This window comes from Mustela nivalis (genome assembly GCF_964662115.1).
Source record: "Mustela nivalis genome assembly, chromosome: 8".
Classification (NCBI taxonomy): domain Eukaryota; kingdom Metazoa; phylum Chordata; class Mammalia; order Carnivora; family Mustelidae; genus Mustela; species Mustela nivalis.
Genome location: NC_139027.1, coordinates 74,345,793 through 74,368,418, shown reverse-complemented (window position 1 = coordinate 74,368,418; position 22,626 = coordinate 74,345,793). Strand labels below are relative to the sequence as shown.

The following is a 22,626-nucleotide window of genomic DNA, read 5'->3' as shown; positions in this document are numbered from 1 at the left end:
ATTGAGCTCTTTCTTCCTTTGTATAATGAGGATACTGGACTAGATGAATATGTAAATCTCTCCCCAGTACAGCCACTCTATTATTTGAGAACATCAGCATGTTTTAAAAGCTCTGAAAACATCTTTTAAGTAACAACAAAAAAATAACTTCAGGGAAATTTAAGAAATACCTTTGAAAAAGGGACTTCTTCCATGAGAACCACAAAAATAAAATTTTTATTACTGAAAGTAACATGCTAACTCATCAGTTCCCTGCTAATACTTTGAAATTTAAAAAAGCCAAAATTCCTTACTCCAGAAGTTGCTAGCTAAGAACGTATGATGAAATAGGATTTTGAAAGGAAAAATGTAATATCTAAATAGATTCTATAATTTTAGCTACTTTAAAAAAAGATCCTTTTTATTCGGTCCTATCTCTTCAAAGGAGTCAGTGGAAACTCTGGGAAGATGAAATTAAGTTACACTCACTTATCTCCCTCTGATGCTTGTTATTTAGCTTTTTTGGAAGCTCATCTATTAGTTATTTTAGCAGCCTATCTGTTAAAGCTTAATGTGTGCACTGTCTCAAATTCAAAATTTTTTTGAAGGCTCAAGTTTTCAGTCAAATATATTTTTTTTAAATTGCAAGTTTGCATACTATCTACAAAAATGATTATAAAATTAAATTTCAGAGGATACTTGTAGTAGACAGAACTCTAAAACAGCCCCCCAAATTTCCTGCCCTAATCTCTGAGATTATGACTACGAGGAGATATCACACCTGTGGTTATTTATATTACACAATAAAGGGGAATTTGCAAATGTAACTGAGGTCATTTTAGTTAGTTGACACTAACTAACTAGTTAGTTCATCAAAAATTTAGTTAGTTGACACTAACTAGTTAGTTCATCAAAAAGGAGACTATCCAGGTAGTCCTGGTATGATGATTCGATTAAGGCAGAATTTTCTCCACTGGTGGCAGAAGAGGAAGCCAAAGAAACCTGAAGCATGAGGGAGATATGATGCATTACTCCTGGCCTGAGGGTGGTGACAAGCAATGTGGGCACCCTAGGGAAATGAGAGAGGTCCATGGCCAAGAGACAGCAATGAAATGGGGACCTCAATTCTATAAGCATAGGAACTGAATTCTGCCAAAAATTTCAATGAGTTGGGAAGTGGATTTTCCCTGAGTTTCTAGTCAAGGACTGAGCATAGCTGACGTATTAATAGCTTTATGCTACTCTGAGCAAAGAGCTCACTGGACTTATTATTATTTCAAACTTAAGAGAAACATTTATTGTAGAAATACTTACCCTATTTTGAAAAAATGATGCATGAAAATGTGATGTTGTAGCAGATATTGATACTAAAGTAATAGTTTCTTCAGAACTAGGATTATGTAAGTAAACTTTTTCCATTTTTGGCATTCCAACTGGCCTGTAAAAGCAAAAACAAAAAACAAAAAACAAAAAACACAACAATAAAAACCTGTCACAAATACTTCATAGATTCCTAGTTGTTAAAAAATTAAATATCAAAACCATTAGACAAATATATATCCAAACATATAAACAATTTATTAAATTGGTTTATATTTACAATTACAAATGAAAATGCATTCAGCAAATGTATAGAAGTGCCAATTTTATGTCACATACTGAGCCAGGAGCTGGGATATGATGAAGCAAATCTCTGCCTGAAGGAAGCTTACAGTCTAGTGAGGAAGCAGGCAGGAAACAAAATGGTCAGATCCTTTCATTGCTTTCTGTAATACTGCCCTGCTTTCCTACTAATTCTGAATCATGTTCTCTTCTCCCCAAATTCCACTGATACACACTCTTCAGTTTAGGAGAAACTGAGTGGCAAAGTTATGTGAGCAGATCTGCTTTATGAGTTAGGGGGTATTATTGTCCTCATTTTATAAATGAGGATACTGAGGCACAGAAAAGTTATTTAACTTATCCAAAGTCACACTTGGAATCTAAGTTTGAATCCAGGCCACCTGGCTTTAGTCCATGTTCTAACCCATTATACTAAATTGTCTTCTCTCATAGGAATAACATAAACCACAAACTGAGTGGTCTGATATCCACAGATGCATTTTAATGTTCTCCTTGGCATCCACATTATAGTTTGTCTCAAAAGTGAAATCTCCCCAATTATGTAGTTCATTAAGTACGTACACAGCTAATCTTAGTTGTACAGGCCTCTGGACTCATATAGCATTAGAGAATTCTGCATAAAAATTACACTTCTTCTATGCTCTCTAATCATTTAATTGGCACCAGTCTTACTTCCTCAACAAGATTATCAGTACTACTTTGGACAAAGGTTACATTATATATGCACCGTGTGGTCTCCATGTTATCTAGCACAGGCACTTGGTAAGAGGGTTCGTGGGTGAGCTGCATCCCCCCACACCCCTCACCAGTGGAAATTAAGGTTCTCCTCAACCTGACATCAATCAACCTAAACAAGAAACTAATGCCTTATGTTTTCACAGCTTTCCAACCTGGCTCAGGCTGGTCTCATGTGCCAGGCCCTCATGCCTTTACCTATTTCTTTGTTCTGTGTTTTCCTCTCTATCCTCTATGCCAATCCAAATTCTCATTTTCTAATTCAAATACAGTTTCTTTCACAAGGTCCTCTCCTCAGGCAACCATTCTGGTCCACATTTTTATTTTATTGCTGCTACTGCTCTCCTCGAGCACCCCATCCCCATACATACACAAACAATGCTGGAAAAATGTAGAAGCTAGAGAAAGGTACTGATCCCAAGTATTAACTAAGAAACAGTAAGAAACCCTTGGGGGAACAAAAGATTGCCTTGAACTGGAAGGTGGGGAAAAAGCAAGGGACAAAAAACAGTCTAAGCTGACAATGAGAGGCTAGGGGATAGGAAGTCTTCAAAATTTCATTCTCCATTTCCTTCCCTGCTTGTCTTGGGACAATCGGACCCTGTGCCCTCAAACTAGAACAGCAGAGGGTGGGCCTTACAGAGATAAGAAGCTGATAATCAACTACCCTGGAGCATACCAACCTCTAAGTCCTCTCTTTGGTCCTCCAAAGACCAAGACTGTTTGATTACAGTTTAGGAAGACACCTCCATACAGATGCTTCTGCCTGTCAGACAGAGTGGTGGCCAATACAGGACAAATAACAGTTTTTACACATATGTGAGTGTGGAACTGGATCCTCCTTCCTTGGGGATCATCTTCCTTCTTTAATTCACAGGAGACAAGAACCAAAAGGTGTGGTATTCTGCCTTTCCTCAATATGCATTACAAGATGAATGCAAGCGGAACTCTTAAGTTCACACATCAAAATAACATGATCTGTAAGGGGTATAATCAATCAGAAAATATACCATGTTGTGGTAAACTGTAATGTTCCCAATCTGCTGACAGAACCTGTGAGAGGATTATACTTCTCCACTTTAACATTAGGCTTGCCTGTAAGATTTTCTTTGGCCAGTGAAATGTAAGCAAAAGTGACATATAACATTAAATTTTAAAAGTTATCTTTTACTCTTTGCTCTTGTACATTGTTCCAAGAAATGGCATTTCTCAGATAGGTGTGCTGATTAGTCTATATCCCACTAAGACTTTGGGGCTGGTTGTGATCATAGTATATATATAACTTGGTAAGTTCTGAATAATACGCACTTGAAGTTGGAAAAGTTGAACCAAGAACTAAAAATAAGCACAATGTGATATATTTAAGGAGATATGGCAAGACATTAGTAAAAGGAGGTAAAAAACCATATAGAAAAAAGAAAATATTAGTATAAAAATACAATGTATAGGGACACCTGGGTGGCTCAGTTGGTTGGACGACTGCCTTCGGCTCGGGTCATGATCCCGGAATCCGGGGATCGAGTCCCACATCAGGCTCCCAGCTCCATGGGGAGTCTGCTTTGCTCTCTGACCTTCTCCTTGCTCATGCTCTCTCTCACTGTCTCTCTCTCAAATAAATAAATAAAATCTTAAAAAAAATACAATGTATAAAGGTGGATCAAAAACTATTAGTGACTTGGAAGACCAGACAAGTTAGTTGAGAATTCAGCAAGAAAATGCAGATGTATATTTAGAATATTTCAAAAGAGCTTAAAAAAAGAGAGAAGCAGATAGATACGGCACAACTAGAAATGGTAATATTTAGAAGAATATTTAGTAATATTTAGAGTGTGGATAAAATGAATGGGTAAAATCCAAACTTTAAAAATGGCAAACTAATTCTTTTTCTTTTAAGACTTATTTATTTGAGAGTGCATGCACATGCATGGGGTGGGAGTAAGCAGAAGGAGAAAAGAGAAACTTTAGCAGGCTGCACTCAGCAAGCAGCCCAACCCAGAGCTTGATCTCATGACCTGAGATTGTGACCTGAGCACAAACCAAGAGTGGGAGGCTTAACTGATTGTGCCACCCAGGCACCTCAAATATAAACTAATTCTTAATTGAAAGGGTTTATGAAGTGTCAACAGGAGAGATAAGGAAACCCTGTACTTAATTAAACACAGAGTAAAATTAAAGGCATTGCAAGAGTTCCTTATACAATGTGGATATCAATCGTCCCAGCACCATTTGTTGCAAAGACTATATCTACTTAATTATTTTGGCATCCTTATCAAAATCAATCGGCAATAAATGTGAAGTTCTATTTCTGGGATCTAAATTTTATTCCATTTATTTATGTATTTCCTTACGGCAGTGTCATAGTGTCTTGACTAAAGCTTAGTCAAGAAAGTTTCTGATATTGGGGAGCGCCTGAGTGGCTCAGTGGGTTAAAGCCTCTGCTTTCGGCTCAGGTCATGATCCTGGGGTCCTGGCATCAAGCCCCGCATAGGGCTCTCTGCTCAGAGGGGAGCCTGCTTCCTCCTCTCTCTCTGCCTGCCTCTCTGCCTACTTGTGATCGCTGTCTGTCAAATAAATAAATAAAATCTTAAAAAAAAAAAAAAAAGAAAGCTTCTGATATTGGGCACTGGAAGTTCTCTCCTGTTGGTCTCCTTTTAAAACAATGGCTGCTCTGGTTCCCTCTTATTTCATGTGAATTTTAAGGTCAGCTTGTCCATTTCTAGAAAAATGTCAGTTGGGATTTGTGCTAAATTCATAGATCACTTTAGGGAGTATCGCCATCTTTATTTGTATCTTCTGATCTATGAATAAAAAAATGGCTTCCATTTATTTAGTTCTTTAATTTCTTTTGACAATGGTTTGTTGTTTTTAGTATATAGGTCTTGTATTACTTCTGTTAAATTTATATCTAAGTATTTTACTCTTTTTGAGTTACTACAAATGGAACTGTTTTCTTATTTTTAAATTGCTCATCACTAGTATATAGAAATATAATTTACTTTGCATACTGATCTTATATCCTGTAACCCTGCTGAACTCACTTATTCTAATTTTTTTAAGTGGATTGCTTTTAATTGTCCATATATAAGAGTACAACATCCAAAAATAGAGATGGTCTTCCTTTTTCCTTTCCAGTCTGGGTATCTTTTGCTCCTTCTTCTTGCGAAACTGCCCTGTTCTTGATGTAGGGGGAATTTTTCAGTCTTTCATGAATATAATGTTAGCTGTGGGACTTTCATAGGTGTTCTTTATCAGGTTAGGGAAATTCTCTTCTATTCTTAGTTTTTTGAGTGTTATTATCCTAAAGGATTTTTTTCTTTTTTAAAAAGATTTTATTTACTTGACAGAGAGAGAGAGAGAGAGTACAAGCAGGGGGAGCAGCAGGCAGAGGGAGAGGGAGAAGGGAGGAGTCTTCCTCACTGAGCAGGGAGCTGAATGGAGGACTTGATCCCAGGATTCTGAGATCATGACCTGAGCTGCAGGCAGCTGCTTATCCAACTGAGCCACTCTGGCGCCCTGAAAGGATGTATGTTCAAATTCTTTGTGTATGTGTATTTACTGACAAGATCATATGTTCTTCTTGCCTTTATTCTTTTTTTTAATAATTATTTTTTTATTTTTTATAAACATATAATGAATGCATTATTAGCCCCAGGGGTACAGGTCTGTGAATCGCCAGGTTTGCACACTTTACAGCACTCACCATAGCACATACCCTCCCCAACATCCATAACCCCATCACCTTCTCTCTACCCCCCTACCCCCCAGCTACGCTGTTTGTTTTGTGACATTAAGAGTCTTTTATGGTTTGTCTTCTCCTGATCCCATCTTGCTTCATTTATTCTTTTCCTTCCTCCCAAGCCCCCCCACATTGCATCTCCACTTCCTCGTATCAGGGAGATCATGTGATAGTTGTCTTTCTCTGACTGACTTATTTCACTAAGCATAATACCCTCTAGTTCCAACCACGTTGTTGTAAATGGCAAGATTTCATTTCTTTTGATGGCTGCATAGTATTCCATTGTGTATATATACCACATCTTCTTTATCCATTCATCTGTTGATGGATGTCTAGGTTCTTTCCATAATTTGGCTATTGTGGACATTGCTGCTATAAACATTCAGGTACACATGCCCCTTCGGATCACTATGTTTGTATCTTTAGGGTAAATACCCAGTAATGCAATTGCTGGGTCGTAGGGTAGCTCTATTTTCAACTTTTTGAGGAACCTCCATGCTGTTTTCCAGAGTGGTTACACCAGCTTGCATTCCCACCAATAGTGTAGGAGGGTTCTCCTTTCTCTGCATCCTCGCCAGCATCTGTCATTTCCTGAGTTGGTAATTTTAGCCATTCTGACTTCTTGCCTTTACTCTATTACCATGGTGTATTAATTGAATTTCAGATGTGGGGCTTGAATTCATGATCCAGAGATTAAGACCTAAGCTGAGATCAAGAGTTGGTTGCTTGACCAACGGAGTCACCCAGGCACCTCGATATATAATCATTTTTACGTGTTGCTGATTTTGGTTATTATTATTTTGTGGAGGAATAATAAAGGGGTATTGGTCTGTAGTTTTCTTGTAATGTTTTTGTGAGGTTTTGGTATAATGGTAATGCAGGCCTAATATACTGAGTTGGGAAATGTTCCCTCTTTTATTGTTTGGAGCAGTTTGTAATGGATTATTATTAATTCTTCTTTGATTTCTTGGTAGAATTAATCAATAAGGCTTTCTGTGCATCAGAACTTTCATTTTGGGAAGTTTTTTGATTATTAATTCAAACTTGTTACTTGTAAGTCTATTCAGATTTTCTATTTCTTCTTAGGTCAGTTTTGGTAATTTCTGTCTTTTTATGAATTTGTCCATTTCAACTAAGCTAATGAATTTGTTAGCATATAGCTGTTCCTGGTATTCCCTTATAATCCTTTTAAAAAATTCTATAAGGTTGATAGTAATGTCACTCTTTCATTTCTGATTTTAGTAATTTGAGAGTCTTTTCTCTTTATTGCTTGGTCAGTCTAGCTAAGGGTTTGTTGATTTTGTTGCTCTTTTCAAAGAACCAGTTTCTGTTAATTTTCTCTATTATTTTTATCTCTTACTTATTTCTACTCAAGTCTTCAGTTAAGAAAAAATTTTTTTATTTATTTACTTGACAGAGAGAGAGGGAATATAAGCATGGGGAGTGGGAAAAGGAAAATCAGGCTTTCTGTTGAGCAGGGAGCCTGATGCGGGGCTTGATCCCAGGACCCCAGGATCATGACCCAAGCCAAAGGCAGATGCAGATGCTTAACGACTGAGCCATCCAGGCATCCCTACTCTAGTCTTATTTCCTTCTTTGTAATTTTTTTTTAACTTGTTTTTCTTTTTCTAGTTTCTTAAGGTGCAAGATTAGGTTTCTGATTCGAGGTTTTCTTTGCTGATTAAGATATATACAGCTCTAAGCTTCTTCCTGGACAATGTTTTTGCTGCATTCTATAAGTTTTGGTATTTTATACTTTCATTTCATTCATCTGAAAGCATTTTCTAATTTCTCCATTGATTTTCTTCTTTGATTCACTTGTTATTAAGTATGCTGCTTAATATCTGAAGATTCTTTTTGTTCTATATTACTTTCCAGTTTATTTAATTAGAGAATGAAGTTACCAGAAAACATACTTTGTATGACTTCAAAAGTTACTGGGGCTTGCATTATGGTCTAGCATATGGTTTATATCCTGGAAAACATTCTATGTGTGTGTGAGTAGTGTAAGTACTTAGTTGTTGAATGAAATATTCTACAGATGTCTACTAGGCCTAGGAGCTCTGTACTGTTTTCAGCACTTCTATTTCGTTATCTCTTGGCTTAGATAGTCTATCCATTATTGTAAGTGGAGTACTAAAGTCTCTATTAATACTGAATTGTCTATTTTCCCCTTCAGTTCTGTCAATTTTGCTTCTTATCCTTTGGGTTTCTCTTGTTAGCTGAGTCTTGCTTTTTTAATCTGAAAATCTTGATCTCTTAACTGGTGTTTAGACTATTTATATTTAATGTAAGTATTGATATAGTTAAAGTACCATCTTGCTAGTTATTTCCTATTCTATCTCATCTTTGTTTGTAACTTTTATATTCATAACTTTCTAGTCCTGGTTCAATTAAACTAGAAATGAATAACAAAATGGGGTAACTCAATTCCCTATAAATATGTAAATAGATCAATGAATGTGTAAATAACCCATGGATCAAAGACAAAATCTGAATAAAAATTAAGAACTATCTGGAACTGAATGAAAATTAAAAACTGAACTCATTAAAGCTTGTATAATACTGTTTATTCTGTGCTTACAGAAAAATTCATGAATTCAATCTACATATTTGCAGAGAAAAAAAAAAAACAAACCTAAAAGTTAATGAGTTAAGCATCCATGTCATTAGATAAAGAATATCAAATTAAATTTAAAGAAAGTCCAAAGAAAGAAATGTTAAAATAAGAGTGGAAATCAATGGAGTAAAACATTAAAATAGAGATGATCTATGAAATCCTAAGTTCACACATCTTGGGAGTAAAAAACTAGTAAGTTGATAACTACCTGACAAAACTGAGAAAGAAAAAAAAGATGGCACAAAATATCAATATCAGCAATGACAGGAGTTACAGCTATAGATGCTGCAGGTATTAAAACAATCATAGAATGATATTAGCAACTTTATGTTAGTAAGTTGGGAAATTATCCTGAAACTGCCAAACTCCTGGAAAAACATAGCTTACCAAAACTGCTAAATTAAAAAAATATATATGTAAGCACTACAAAAATAAAACTATTAAAGGAGCACATGGATGGCACAGTCAGTTAAGTGTCCAACTCTTCTTTTTTTTTTAATCTAGGTTTTATTTTATTTTTAAAGATTTTATTTATTTATTTGACAGAGACACAGTGAGGAAGGGAACACAAGCAGGGGGAGTGGAGAGGGAGAAGCAGGCTTCCCACTGAGCAGGGAGCCTGATGCACGGCTGAATCCCAGGGCCCTGGGATCATGACCTGAGCTGAAGGCAGCTGCTTAATGGCTGAGCTGCCCAGGTACCCCAAGTGTCCAACTCTTGATCTCAGCTCTGGTCTTGATCTCTCAGGGTTCTAAGCTGAAGCCCCATACTGGGCTCCACACTTAAAATGAAACAAAAAACTATTAAAGAAATTAAATTCACAATTTAAAACCTTACCAAAACAAAATTCCAGTCCAGGAGTACATTCTACTGGCAAACTTTACCAAATATTTAAAGGTAATATTCTACCAATTATTTGGGGGTATGCAGTGAGATGCAGGCACAAAATGGGAAAAATGAGGAAGAACTCTATGACTTTGGATCTGTGTTGGGAAAATATGAGTTAGAATTATCAGTATCAGGCATGATTTACATACATGCATTTATTTTTTAATTAAACCTTTTTTTAGAGAGAGAGTGTGTGAGTGGGGTGGGAGACAGAGGGAAAGGGGGAGAGAGAGAGAATCTTAAGCAGGCTCCATGCCCAGGGTGGAGCCCGACTTCGGGCTTGATCTCATGAGTCAGATGGTTAACCAACTGACTTATGCAGGTGCCTCTACACATATGCATTTATATATATGCAAATATATATATATATATAGATCTGAACAGATAAAGATATGGTATATATATATAGAATGAAATATTATTTGGCTATGAGAAAGGACATCTTGCCACTTGCAACAGCATGGTGGTCCTTGAGGGCATGATGCTACATGAAGTGAGATAGAGAAAGACAAACACTGTGCATCACTTATATGTATAAAAGCTGAACTCAGAGAAACAGAGACTTAAAATAGCAGTTATCAGGGGCAGAGGAGTGCAGAAAGACAGAGATATTGGTCAAAGAGTACAAACTCTTAGTTAGAAGATGAGTAAGTTCTAGGGATTTAATGTCCAGCATAGCAATTATAGTTGTCAATACTGTATTCTATAGTTGAAAGTTGCTAAAACCTCCAATATTCGCATAACAAAAGAGAAGTGGTAAGTACGTGATGTGATGAAGGTGTTAGCTAACTCTACAGTGGTAATCATTTTGCAATATATAAGTATATCAAATCAACATGTTGTATGCCTTAAACTTATACAATGTCACATGTCAACTATATCTCAATAAAGACAAAAATGAGTTATATCACAATATTTGTATACTAAATATATATATTAAAATACATATACTAAAAATAATTACATAAACTAAGAATATATAATAATACCTATAGGGGTGGCAGATATAAAACTACATATATATATATATATATATATATACACACACACATATATATCATGCATTTTTCTGTGTATTTCATGAAAAAAGGTAAAGACAGCGTTATGGTAAAGTAATGAGAATACTCTGGAAAGTAACACTACCCCTCAATTGTTAAGCATAATCATATAAAACTAGAATAAAGCTTTTAGAGGTTTTTTTGTTTGTTTAGAGTGACTTCTTCAGTCAAGATGGTTTTGCTATGTGACTTGTTTACTTGAGGTCAATGAATCAAAAGGTATTTGCTGATGGCCTATATTTGAGCCAGCTTTATAATGATGCTGGCTAATTTTTATGGTTGATACTTTTTTTTTTTCTTTTCACTGTGCGGCTTGCTTTAGTGTTTGCAGGCTATGGCACAGAGGCCAGGCAATGGTTTGGGGCCACAGTTTGTTCTGGCATGGGGCACTATGAAAGGCCCAGCAGGACGAGCCGGCCATAAATCCAAACCCATGCATTAGAGCTGATTCTTATATAACTGTATAATGCTCAATCTTATTTAGTGAGAGTGAGTCTCATATATTAAATATGATCCCTCAAGAATTCATTTTTAAAAGTACTTAAAGTACTTTAATAAATGCCACAAGAAATAGAGTATTACAGAACTTAGGGTGGGAAGTAATATAATTAAACATTACAAAAAATAAACTCAAAGGTCATTTTATTGTCCAAGTAGAAATTTCAGTCTGTTTCCTTATAGGTTTTTTTCTAACTTCCTCATTAGGACTTCATAGATTTTTTTTTTTTTCTTAAATGCTTAAAGTCAGAAGTTGGTCAGATTTCATGTATTTAAACTGACTTAAAAATATATAGTCACATTATCTCACCTGATTTTCATATTCTGTATTATCTAAATCAACATCAAAATCTAATTTACCACTACTTTACTCAGTTCTTCTGCAGCTTTATCTACAGTTTGATCTTGGACTATTTTAAACATTTTGTCATTTCTAGAACGGAGTAACAGTCTCTTCTTCCATATCACATAGGAAAGTCAGGTTCACCTGTGTAAGGTTCACCAGTTACGTAAAAAAGAATTATTCACAGTCTTTGGAATATTCAACACATTTTAATGGTTTTGATAATGGTCTTTGATGTGGTTTATTTTACACATCAATTGACAATTTCTTTATAATGATGCCATGAAGTTTTGTTGTGGTTAATGTTTTCTGGTACCTCTAAGGGCTAAACACCAAGTCTTATTCCCCTTCGGAGAGTTCATCAATGCAGATGCTAACCACCTCTTGCCACAAGCCAGAAGGATGTGGAACCAAAAGCCTGGTCCAAAATCACTGTATGGCTTACATACAGTGGTCCAAAATCTTTCTGTGGCTTAACTGTCCAACCGGGGGGGGAAAAACCCAAAGGTGGAACAAGGACTTCGTCCTGAGGCAGGGACAGAGGGGTATCCAGAGAGAGACTTACAATAACACATTTAGAGTTAGGAAGTAGGAAGCTGGGTGCCCTCATAAGCTCTTCAAACTTAGTGGAATCCCTCTTGCCTCTGGTAAAAGGAGCTAGACCCCTTAACCAGGCTCATCAATCTCAGGCTAGAGGTCACAGGACCATGAAAGTAGGGTAGTTAAGTGTACATCCTGCTGGGGCCTCAAATTTGGGGCACGATGCTGTAGGAAGAAGCTGTATAAAGATAGCATGGAAGATAAAATTCTTTTTCCTCAAGCTTTACATAGACATAGAATAACAGTACACAGAAATAAAAATGGCTTTACATCCTAAAAGTTTACCACTAACATGCTTTCTTCAATAAATACGCTCTTTCACAATTCAAGTGTTCTGTAAGCGAACTGGCAACAGTCATTCACCTCCCTATAAATTTGACTTACATAATGTTTTCCCTCCTGTGGCCTTAGTAATAATCAATCTCGGTTAAGATAAAGAAGACAGAGTATAAGATGGACAGGTAGTCTGGGGAATCCTTCGAGAAGACAGGACTGGAGACGGCCTGCTGCAGGAGGCGACCACAGGGTAAGTAAGTAGCTTGGAGGTATTTGGAGCCTGGAAGCAGGGAATGGATCAGAATGCTTGGTGTGCAGTGCTGCTGAGGCTGGCCTTGCCCTTTTTTCTAGGGATCAAAGAGCAAAGGCCCTGGTCACACACTACAGAAATGAACTTTTGTTCAGAGGAGAAGGGTCATCTACTTCTGTTTTTCAAAGAGGTCTGGAGTAAGAGGAACAGAAGAAAGATCTCAGGAAGGGTGTCAGGAGGCTACTCTAGCTATGTGGGCTCAGACAGAGCAGGCTTCCTGTAGCTCTGGGCAGTCCACACCACAGGAAGCAGAGGGAGGCCTCTTTGAACAGACCTCATATAAACAGCTTCCCCTGGCCCTCCCTCTCCTCAGTTCCCCTGAGGATGTGAACAGATCCATGATAAAGTGGGATGCTTGAAAGAAAAGTCACACTAAACCATGAAAACTTTGGCCAAGTACTAATGTCTGCTTACTTGTAAATAAATAAGCAGTGCATTAATTTTCTGCAACATAACAAATTACCACAAACTTAGAGGCTTAAAGCGATAACCATTTATTATCTTACAAGTCTGTAATTCCAAAGTCCAGGCCCAGCATACCTGGGTAATGTGCTCAAGGTCTCACTCACTCAAGCTCAAAGTCCTCTTCCAGGCTCATGCAGGTTATTGGTGATATTGAGGCTGCTCTCAGCCTCTTGCCATATGGCCTTCTTCAATTCCAAAAGTAGCACAAGAAACTTCCTTGCATCAAACACCTCTCATGCTTGAAATCACTGCATTTCCGTCTATGACTGCTACAGACAAATGTTGAGGGCTCATGACATCACCTCAGGGCCCTGGATTATCTCCCTAACTTAAAGGTCAACTGATTTGGGACCCTAATTACATTTCCAAAATCCTTTATGGCAACATCTAGATTCATGTTTGATTGGGAGGTGTGTGTGCATCTTGGAGGGCCAGGAATTTGGAGGACCATCTTAGAATTCTGCTTGCCATAAGCAGCATGTGTGACTGCAGGGCTAGACAGGTAAGATTTAAAAATAAAACACAGATTTTTCAAATGGCCTGCAGCACTGGTTCTGTTTGTTTCCACTGTCAACTCCTCCAAAGACAGAAGGAGGGTCAAAGGGGAGAGTGAATTATTTATAGATAAAATAAGCAGAATCAAAGATATGGCTGTTCTCTGTGCTGTTTGTGCACAGCTACTGACTGTCCATATTCCAGAAGAGTCTGAGGTGCAAAAGAATTAGCAAGCAGCAGCTATGAACTAGAGACGAGCATAGAAAGTAAGCTGCAATTCTGTGGTCAGTGGCAAGTTTCCCATGCCACAGAAAGACAAAGCAATGCCAGGAAACAGCTGCAGAAATGACTGAGCAGCTATCCTCAGACAAACCTTATGAATGGCAGTGACACAGCACTCTACTAAACAGAACTTCTGGCAGGAAACTGGGCTGAATCAATATGCAGTACTTTGTACCCTCAATTACCACAAAATTCGAGCATCTTCTTATACACATTTGAGATTGAGGGCTGAGGGAATGGCCTTGAGATTGGAGGGGACGGCCTTGAGATTGGGGGGTGGAACAGTTAGAAACTGAAAAAGTGAAAAGAGAACCTACTTGATTTTATCCGAATATAAAAAAATGATTAGAAGAAACACCTTTCAAGAACTGAATTTAACTTGAAAATAAAGACCTCTGATTTTAGCAACAGACTATTCAATAACTTCCATTTTTTAAGCCATTAATTAGGTCTCCATTTTAAGCTTTAGATTTGAAATCAAGATTTCCTGCACTTAATAATTACATAAACCAAAGAACTCAGTAAACCAAGTTTCCACCCAAAGCATCTCTCATAGTCTGCAATAAATGTCTGAAAAAAAGGAGTTGTTTTGGAAACAGAAAAATATTTAACAGCCTTGGCATAAATAACTAAGAGGGGTGCAAAGGGATGGGGGGAGGTGGTCATGCCCAGATTGTACCAACTAATCGTTAGAGAGAAAGCAGGGAAGGGAGAGCGGGAAAGTAGTAGAATTAAAGAATAAATTTAAATGTAATGAATGAAAACATAGAAAGCCTATTTTTAAAGAAAGTTAACTTATTTACTGTGGAAGAAGCTCTAGAGGGCAGTAGCGATGCTCACAGTAGTGAGAGGAGTCAGTACAGAGGGGGGTTCAGAAGGGAGCCAGGGTACGTCCTAGAGCTGCATCCTCACTAAAGGGCCTGGAGCTCTTCTGGAAGCCCTGGGTGACCATCAGATGCAACTTAGAATGGTAAATTCTATCCAATTTAAAGTTTTTCCAGATACTGCAAAGGATGTTTTAAAATTATAAGTGTCTTCTGGTTTAGCAAAAAGACCACAAGCAGTATGGAAATAGTCCAAAAAAACCATAAAGCAAAACTTCAGGTAGTAAGCAATGATAAGTCTACTTAGAATTTTTGAAAAAAATATTATGAAGTGTTAAGGATATTCTTCTCAAGTCCTAAAATTACTGCTATACATATCAAGTCAATGAAACATTTATAGCATGGGCATTAAGACAGTGCACTGCCAGATCAAGTAGAAAAGTAAAGCAAATGTTCAATGTAATCTGGCAAAAAACACTTGATAATGTAAAGTTAATTTAATTGAGATGAAGAAATCAACAGGCAATCTTATTGGACTTAAAGATAACGTACTGTATATAAGCATTAAGTGTCAAATACGTGCCAGAGAGACAAAGATAAATAAATTCTCTTCACAGCCTGGTCTAGAAGGGAAGCAGACACCTGAACAGACAATTAGAGCAATAACCAGCGTCAGCGTGCAGCCAGAGGTTAGTATAGGTCATGAGTAATGAAGACTGATTCCATTTTTGATGTTTGATTACTGACAGTTTTTAAGCCCCATAACGTCCCCTCATTTTATATGCCACAACTGGGCAAGCCGATAAGAGAGCCTGTACTCTTGCTCTTAGATGCCATGAGTTCAAACTTTCCAAGTCTGCCCCAACCACAATAAAAGTCAAGCCGGTCTCCTCTCTCTGCTCTCTCAGGTCATTTTTCAGACTTGCTTGGGAGCCCACCCAGCTCTCCCCAGAATGCTTTATTCTGTGAGTAGAATAAACCTTTCTGCACCCTCTTCACATGTGATGTCATCAGTACTGAGTCAGTATCCCTCCCAAGATAGGTTCATTTTTGCCTCATCTAGTTTCAATCAGATTTCCATCACTTAGAACCAAATAACTGAAGTACTGACCAAAACAGAGGGAATAAAGGCATTCTGTAATTATTGTTAATTTTCTTACAATATGAATAGCAGTAGTGTAGTTATGTAGAATGTCCTTACATACGGAAGTGTGCTGAAGAATATAGGAATAAAATGTTATTGTGTCTGCTTTCAAATGATTTAAAATTGACAAAAATATGAATATGGCAAAAATCTTAATTACTGAATTTACCTTAAGAGTACATTCATTACCTATTCTTTTTTCTTCATTTTTTTTTGTTTATATGAAAGCATCCATACAATTCTTTTTAGAGCAGAGACTCAAAGTAGGTACAACATGGCTAGAGCTTAAAAAGACCACTTACTTTCATGAAGTGATTTCCTTTGGCAATCTGTTACTTCCTAACCTACCAATAATTCACCTTTTGCACAACCTCACTTTCTTTGAACTAGAATTTCTACTTTCAATTTTAATAAAAAGAAACTTAGCTCGAAAATGGCTAGGCAAATCCTTCCAATCACATTGCCTGTGATCTTCCAGGGTTGAAGTTCTAAATTGAGGGACCTCTCTGTTTACATCCATGTGGCAGCTCTGTAGTCTATCAACTTGAGTGGGCTGAACTAGAGTTCCCAGAATTCCCTCATACATTACTGCCTAGGGTGGGTTATGTGTGATGCTCTCTCCTGAGAGCTGGAACATGGAAGGGAGGCAGTTACATTCTGTAGCATACAGTAACTTCTCCCAGTTATTCACTCAGACACTAATGTTGGTGCCGCTGGGAAGGGATTCTGCAGGTATAATCAGTTGGCTTTAAATTAATTAAAAGAGAGATTAGGTAGCTTGTCTTAGCTAGTTGGAAGCCCTTTCAAAGAGAACTTAGCCCTTGCCTGAGCTAGGAGACTTGAAACAACAGATGGATCTGCAACTGCTCTGCTTCCTCAGGATCTTCCCTGAGAGCCTGCCTGTGGACATCAAGCTTCAGCACTTGCTCACGATCTTCCCTTCCTGTGCTGTAAATAAGAGCCCATGCTATGCTTCAAATAATTTTCTTCACGTATTACCCAGCCCAGCTTGCACTGGAGTTCACGTGTCCATTTGCACACCTTCAATAAACTTTCACAATTTCTCTCATGAGATTTCAGTTCCAGTCTCTTAAGAAAATCCCATTTATTTCCTCTCTAGTCATACATTAATTCATGTATTCCTATCAGTTCTCTTTGTTCATGACACCAAATTATTCCCTAGCTTAAATATTAACTGAAAACCTTTAAATTCTGCGTATCACTTCATCCCACAACTCCATTCTTAGGACTCTCTCCTGAGAAAAGTCATGCTGTATTTAAATCATTAGTTTCAACACTGATAATAAGAATTAAACATTTAAAGCAACACAAAACAATAAATAGATCCATTCAATTTGATGTTTCCTAATAACATAAAAGAAAGTAACAGATAATTCAATAGAATGAAAAAATGCAAAATGTGTTATGTTTAGAAAGCAGGTTATACAACAGTTTATGTTCAGAAAATACCACTGTGTTTTTTTGTGACTCAATAAATAAATAACGATGCACAGAAGAAGGACCTGAAGGATAAAAGCTCAATGTTAATGTTTCTGCATGGCAGGACTGCTAGTAATTTCTTACTTTCTTCTTTCTCCTGATTAATAATTTCTAAGTTTACTACAGTGGACATGCACTGCCAGTATAACAAGCAAAATCCCAGTAAGTTCTGTAGTGGTGACTTATTATTACCTGTGGCCTAGAACAGGAATTCTTCATTACCTCTGAAGAATCCTGTATGGACTTTGAGAGAGATGTCCAGAAAACCCCTTAACCTATATGCACAACACTGTCTGTAGGTGCAAAGCTGTGTGCCTTTGTGTGCATTTGGAGAGGTGAAGAAAGAGGTTCACAGCTTTCATCTAGTCCTCAAGAGATCCATGATCAAAAAAAGGTTAAAACCACCAGTCCAGCATCTTTCATGACCTTACCTCAATTTCTCCTATTTCCAGGGTAGGGTATTATTTAAAGAGTCCAGAAATTTGGAACAGAAATTCCCAATTTCTACTCAGGCATTTTGTATAGCTGAAAATATCTTTATCTCAAGTGATATATAAAATCTGTAAAACTCTCTCAAAAAAAACAAATTATAAAGTAAAAAACAGCTGGGTGTAACTTTTGACAAGATCTCTCTAGAGTGGTTACTGCTAAGCTTTCCAAGTAAGAATGCTGTTTGAGACTAATGATTTTGGTGCTGTACACTGACCTTCTCTCCTTACCCTCAGGTGGCACCAGAAATATAGCTCATGCCCTTGTCTTAGAATGGAGTTCATTAGTCTCTGTTCTGGGCCACTCTAGAGCGAGCAAACATATTCCAAGAGAATTTTACTGTACACAGAAAACTCACTAGTAGTTAGAAAATAATGAACTCTTTCATGGAGATCAAAATATGTGCCATGTTTCATTAAATATCTTGCATTTGACAGAAGGACACTGTGGGCGACACATTATTGTGATGTTCCTTGCAATCTTAACATTGTACACTTAAGCCGATTTTGTAAGACACAAATGATAGTGATATGTTTCCCATATAAATATTATGGTCTTTAAATCTAACACCCAAAAGTTAATTTTACTTACACAATGACTATTCTAAAATACTGATTCCATCTAGAAGTGCACAAAGAACTACACAAACTTCTCTCTACACCCCTATCCCTAAAATCCATGATCTCTGTAGGAATATAGTCTTAAAAGATAGGAGTTGCTATCAGATATCTTGCTTTTTATGCTAGCTATTCCACCATGGTCCTGTACAAATACAATTAGTGTATTTACTACTCCAGGTTTTGAGATTATAAATAATTTATTTGAACTTAAGGTGTTTACTAGTAAAAAAATGGTTAATTACAACTTTGACAACATTAAATTTTAATTTTCACTTACTGAATCAAAGAGATCTAGATACAGTTTCTCCACCACTTCCCTTATATATATATATTTTTTTTCTGCTAGTTTACCAGAGTGGCATGGCATGGCTCTAGCAGTTATATCACTAAGAAGTTCTCTTTATCTACTTGCTGAATTAGATTAGAACCAAATACAGGTGAAGATCTGTCTTTTCTTAATGTATCTGAGATGTGCAAAACCTGAGACTCAGAGGTAGAAGAGAAGCCAGAAATGTGGTTTGAGAAAGCAATTCTGTACACCATGTCTTTCTGTGGGATTTTCTTTTGTCTGCTCTTTTGGGTTAGTGATAATGATATTTATTTGGTGATGTATAAAAGTCTGTACTTTAAAAGCACATGCAAATAAATAAATAATACATCTTTCTATATCCATATGGAAAATCTTTAATAGTATAACTGGAAATGAATTACTAATCACAAAAGTAACCCAGAAGTATTATGTTGTTTCTGAAGAGAAGATCCTTTGAACCAGGGAATTTATTAGGTGGGTATCTCTCAAACTTTAAGAATTAATATTATATGATAGACTTGTAACATACTGGCTTCCCATTTTCAAACCACCTTCAACAACATTGCTTTCTTGCACTTAAAAATGTAACTTTCTCAGAGAGATGATACAGATAAAAACCAAGATAAATGCATGCATAAAATACACATAACAGTTTAATGAAAACCTATGGTCTGAAAATTTTAAACTTACTGTTCATGGAAATCCAGCATTGGTGGCTCAAAGCGTATAGGTCTGCAATTACCCCGGTACAGAGATATACTGTGAGTAAAAAGAAAAGAGCATAAGAAACAATTTTTTAAAAAATATGTAAATCCAAAACTGAAGTCAGACACTTAAGTTTTGTCAAAACAAACTATCTTTAAGGAAAGTGTAGTCTAATGTTCTGTTGGGAATGTGCATTACTTTTCTTAGTAAAGGAAATCAATAAATACGTATTTTTTAAAATGGAAAAAAAAAGGAGAGTATTTTTCCTATTCAAAGACACGTGAAAACAGAAAATGCTCAGGTAGACTCTATGTTGAAATTTATGTGGTTGAAATACTTGATAACAGTATATATCTTAATATGTTCACTCATATTTTTTTGATACATGTACCATGAACAATAAACAGTCAACACAACTACACATACCTGGCAGACAATACAGTATACAGACTAAAACTACAATGACATTTTAACTACAGTGGCAAAGGAAATAAACAAAAACGAATTTGGGGATAGAAACCTTTAGGAACTGAAATATCTTTTCCATCTGAGAGTTTAGAACATACTGATCTATTTAAGTATCACTTTCTCACCATCTCACTTGATACTAGAACTTCTCACTAAAACCAATTTCTGAACAGCAAGCCTCAAGCCCTCACCATGACCTAACAATGATGTGATACAGAAATGACATGGGGGTTTGGGGGATGTCCACATACCTCAAGTTATCTGCTTAAGTATTGAGAGAGTCAGAAATTCAGGAAGCCACTTAAGTTTCTAAATAGTAAGACGTTTATATTTCTGTTGTATTTTAAGAAATGATATTAGAGCAAAACCATTCTGTAAAACTTTATTTCCATCAACACAATTCAGAAGAACACAAGCTTCGAATGATATAGTAATTTTTATTCAGGAAATACAGGACATATATTAGAAATAGACAAGGACATTTAGAATATGTAGGATATTTAGCTTTAACTCAATTCTTTAAATAATTTAGACTATTTAAAGATTAAACAGTCTGAGTAGTAGAATTGAAGCACTAAAAGTAATGAAATCTTAAGGTGTTTTTAGCTTGAAATCCCTCTACATATGCTGAGCAGAAAAAAGGAAAAACACAAGAAAGGAGGAAAACAGCAAATATAAGACTACTTTACTAAAGCACAAGTCTAAAGACACTGGGACAAAGGTGGCACAGTTCCCCCCAAGATAGGAGCCACATGCAGCAAGAGGAACAAAATCTATTCCCTCTTGATTTCTGCTCTTCTTAGGCATGATCTAACAAGGACACTTTCTGGCATTTTTAAAATAAGAGATGCCCATCAGCTCATTCGTTTCAAGAGTATGAAACTCAAACAATAAAATATTAATCCAATCAAGGAGGAAAAGTATAATGCATGAAGTGAATGCATGTAAGTCATTAATTCATAAATATATATATATATATATATATATATATATATAGACACTGACTCTATTAGATGCTAGAGATACAAAGAAGATTAAGATACTATTTTTTTGTTTGTTTGTTTGTTTCACAGAAATGAGCATCTGCTCCCCAAGCTGCGCATGGAAATGTCTAAAGTGGCCAGGAAAGGTTAAGAAAAAAACAAGCATATACATTGTGTTGATTCAACACAAATCAATGAGCGCGAGGGGGGCTGTCTAGTGGCTGGGGCTATGGAAACAAAGCAAAGAGCCTGTTCTCATTGCACTAACATCCCAGTAGGGGAGACAAAAGTAGAGCATAATAGGTAATATGGGACAAATAAAAACAAACCAAGCACAGTTAAAAAAAGAGAAGGTCTTTCTGAGGAGGGACGTTGGAGCCGAGACCTGAATGGCGGAAGTCTGGGGGAAGAAAGGAGATCTACTTGGCATGCTGTGGAACAAGAGGGCTGAGGTGGCCAGAGTGACCGGAGGGAAGGGTAAGGAAGGGGTTGAGATCAGAGAAATACAAAGGCCAAGTCTCATGCAGGGATCGGGATTTTATTCTAATCGTGACAAAGAGCCTCTATAGTGTCTTCTGCAAGGGAGTAACATGATCTGACACATCTGAAAAAGTTAATTCTGGATGCTGTGTCAAGAACAGATTGTAGGAGACCCAAAGCGGAAGCAGGAAGTCTGCAGAAGTCCAAACAAGAGGTGATGGCAGCAGTGGTCTAAGGAGGATTACAAGCCAAAGTGGGGGAGAAGTGGCTCTTTTCTAAATATATTTGGGAAGCTAAAGGAAACAGGTCATGCTGATGGATTGATTTTGGAATGTGAGAGAAAGGAGAAGAAATCAAGTATCACTTAATTCTAAAATTTTCCTGAGAAACTGGAGAGAGTCATGACATGGGAAGAGTAGGTTAGCAATAGGAAGGATAGATGGGTTAGACGTTCAAGAGTATTTATTGTTTTAGACATTTAAATCTGAGATGTCTTGAATTTGAGATGAAATGTCAAGTAGGCACCTGGATATACAAGGGTATTGCTTTCTATTAAAAAGTTACTGATTTTCTACATGTTTATAAAAAAATAAAAAATTTAAAAAAAATTAAAAAAAGAAAAAGAAAAAAAAAGTTACTGATTTTCGTGTGCTGATCTTATAGCCCAAGTCACTTTGGCAAGTTAATTCTAACAGTTTGTTTATAGATACTCTTAGATTTTCCCAGCACAATATGTGCTGCCAAAAACAATCACCACCTTGGGTTACCTCTGTAGACAAATCATATGCAAGTAACAATCACACTTCCTTCTTTTAAATCCCTAAACCTTGTTTTCATTTTTTATGCCTCGAGTGGGCTAAGATCAACCAAAAAATACTCCACAGAAACTGTGTTTAACAATTTTTCTTTACAGATTTCTCACAAAATATGATAGAGGGACAAATGCATTAAAGAAGATTCCCCCATAAATAAATGTGTATTTTCGAAACAATAGCAAATTTATGTCTAAGGAACAGTTTAATATTTGAGTAGGTACAACACAAGTTGTCATAGGTATAATCGTATTTAAAAAAAAAAAATTCAATAATATAGTTTTCATGTATCCACAGCTGACTGAGATGCTTGCCACTATGCCTACTTTAAAAAGGGATGGCACTGTTTAGCATTTTATTAACAGAAAGCAAATGTTTGCAAA

General features: G+C 36.6%; 1 protein-coding gene across 1 annotated transcript in view; it reads right to left on the bottom strand.

Annotated features, from left to right (window-relative positions):
• TMEM131 (transmembrane protein 131) overlaps positions 1–22,626 on the bottom strand; it is a gene marked incomplete at its 5' end in the record, with an annotated part of 212,195 nt that overhangs the window by 101,114 nt on the left and 88,455 nt on the right. Inside the window, 2 exons of the mRNA XM_082746739.1 lie at positions 1,294–1,417; positions 19,486–19,554. Of these exons, the coding sequence (XP_082602865.1) occupies positions 1,294–1,417; positions 19,486–19,554 (193 nt within the window). The remainder of the gene's footprint in view (positions 1–1,293; positions 1,418–19,485; positions 19,555–22,626) is intronic.